This window comes from Chrysochloris asiatica, unplaced genomic scaffold, assembly GCF_000296735.1.
Source record: "Chrysochloris asiatica unplaced genomic scaffold, ChrAsi1.0 scaffold00011, whole genome shotgun sequence".
Lineage (NCBI taxonomy): Eukaryota > Metazoa > Chordata > Mammalia > Afrosoricida > Chrysochloridae > Chrysochloris > Chrysochloris asiatica.
Genome location: NW_006408529.1, coordinates 37,198,497 through 37,200,630, shown reverse-complemented (window position 1 = coordinate 37,200,630; position 2,134 = coordinate 37,198,497). Strand labels below are relative to the sequence as shown.

The window sequence follows — 2,134 nt, the reverse complement described above, 5'->3', positions numbered from 1 at the left end:
AGAATTGGTGGAAAATCACCAGATACAAACTATCTATTCATGGGTGACTATGTAGACAGAGGTTACTATTCGGTGGAGACTGTGACTCTTCTTGTGGCATTAAAGGTATGATTAATGACAATTTTTTTCTTTAGTATTTAAACAGGCAATTTGTATTTATTGACTGTATGTACACATTTCCATATACATGCGTAAAACACATAGAAGACATAGTTACAGACACTTAAGACATATCAAACACCTTGTGGAATTGGATTTCTGGGTTAGAAGGAAGGATTAGGACCATAGTCTCATAAAACATCTTGATCAATTGACATACAGTTTATAAAGCTATTTTGTATGTTCTAGTTTTGTGAGTAGCGTCTGGGATGTTAAAAGCTTGTGAGTGGCCGTATAAGATAGTTATTATTCTCTACTCGTCCAGAGCAAAAGAGAAAGAAGGAAACCAAAGACTCAAAAAAGAAACTAGTCTACAGACTAGTAGAATAGTCTCTCTGAACCACAGCCTCATCTACTGTGAGATCAGAAGTGGTAACCAGACATCACTGTTGTTTTTGTTGTGTATTTTTTGTTTAACTACTGACTGTTTTAAGCTGGGCCATAATAGATTAATCCTCATAGGCTCTGTTGTACATTTTTTTCCTCCTATTCTAACATGCCTTTTTTAAAAAAAAAACAAAAACAAAAAACACACCCAATGAACTGAGACTGTTGATCTGAAATACTGCTCAAACCCTGAACCAATACTAACCCCTAAGGTCACCATTTAGCCAAATTGCAAACTGGCTTACAAAATAACATCATCCCTAAGTACTGTACTTATTTTTAAAATTAATTATTTGGTCAACAAATACTTTAAAGCAAAGATGAGAATGTAAGAGTTAGGGAAATTAGATTAATAGCAATAGAACAACAAGAATGGGTAATAAGACTGTTCATACATTGTGAAGACTGTCAGTGAAAACTTTATATTGTTAGTATCCAATAAGAACCTAAACTTCTGTGTAAACCATCACCAAAAACACAAATAATGTTTTTTTAAAATAGAAATGAATTTCCTTGTTTAATAAAAAGATTTAAAGTAGGGGCACAAAGCAAGAACAGCCATATTTCATTCAGTTTTACATTCTACCTTGTGGTACATTCAGTTATGGGGGTTGGTGTGTGCCCTTGAGTTGGTTGTAACATATAGTGACTCTGTGTAGGGTTTCTGTAGCTCTAAACCTTTACAGGAATAGAAAACCACATCTTTCTGCCTCGGAGCAACTGGTGGATTTGAAATGCTGACCTTTCAATTAGCAGCCCAACTTATAACCCACTACAATACCAAGGCTCCTGAAGCCCTGTAAAATAATAAACCCACTGTTGTCAAGTCAGTTCTGAATTACGGCAGTCATATAGGATAGAGTAGAACTGCCCCCAAGGTTTCCAAGACTAAAATCTTAGAAGCAAACTGTCACAACTTTCTCCCATGGCATGGTTGGTGGGTGCAAACTAATGTCATTTTGGTGAGCAGCTAAGGACTTAATCACTCTCCCACCAGGGCTCCTGGTAAGTTTTACATTCTTGAACCACATCTCATCTGTCAGTTTGTCATACTGTGGTGGCTTGTGTCTTGCTGTGATTCTGGAAGCTATGCCACAGCTATTTTAAATACCACCAAGGTTACCCATGGTGGACAGGTTCCAGCTGAGCTTCCAGACGAAGACAGACCAGGAAGAAGGAAAGATGGACTCCTTCTGAATATCTAGTCACTGAAAACCTTAAGAGTAGCAGTGGAACAGTGTCAGCACTAGATTATTGAGTATTGAAACATGATAGAGGGGCACCAGAATATTGTCAGATATAGTGTTGGAAAATGAGCCCTCTCAGGTTGGAAGGCACTCAGAAAGTTACTAGGGAAGAGCTGCCTCCTCAAAGTAGACCATATGACATGAATGGAATAGAGTCCTTAGGATCTTCATCTGCTGATAGGACACAACTCAAAAATGAAGGGAAACAACTATAAACGTCCATTAATCATCATGAATATAGGAAAATTGGAAATTGACAAAAATGAAATAGGATGCATAAGCATCAATATCCTAAAAGGGAAGAACACCCTCAGCATTTCTCAAGCTGAGGGAACTGAAGC

At 37.4% G+C, this 2,134-nt stretch overlaps 1 protein-coding gene across 1 annotated transcript in view; it reads left to right on the top strand.

Moving 5' to 3' along the window:
• The window catches only part of PPP2CB (protein phosphatase 2, catalytic subunit, beta isozyme), a 50,604-nt gene that overhangs the window by 17,478 nt on the left and 30,992 nt on the right, over nucleotides 1-2,134 (top strand). Inside the window, exon 3 of the mRNA XM_006834524.1 lies at nucleotides 3-105. Within this exon, the coding sequence (XP_006834587.1) occupies nucleotides 3-105 (103 nt within the window). The remainder of the gene's footprint in view (nucleotides 1-2; nucleotides 106-2,134) is intronic.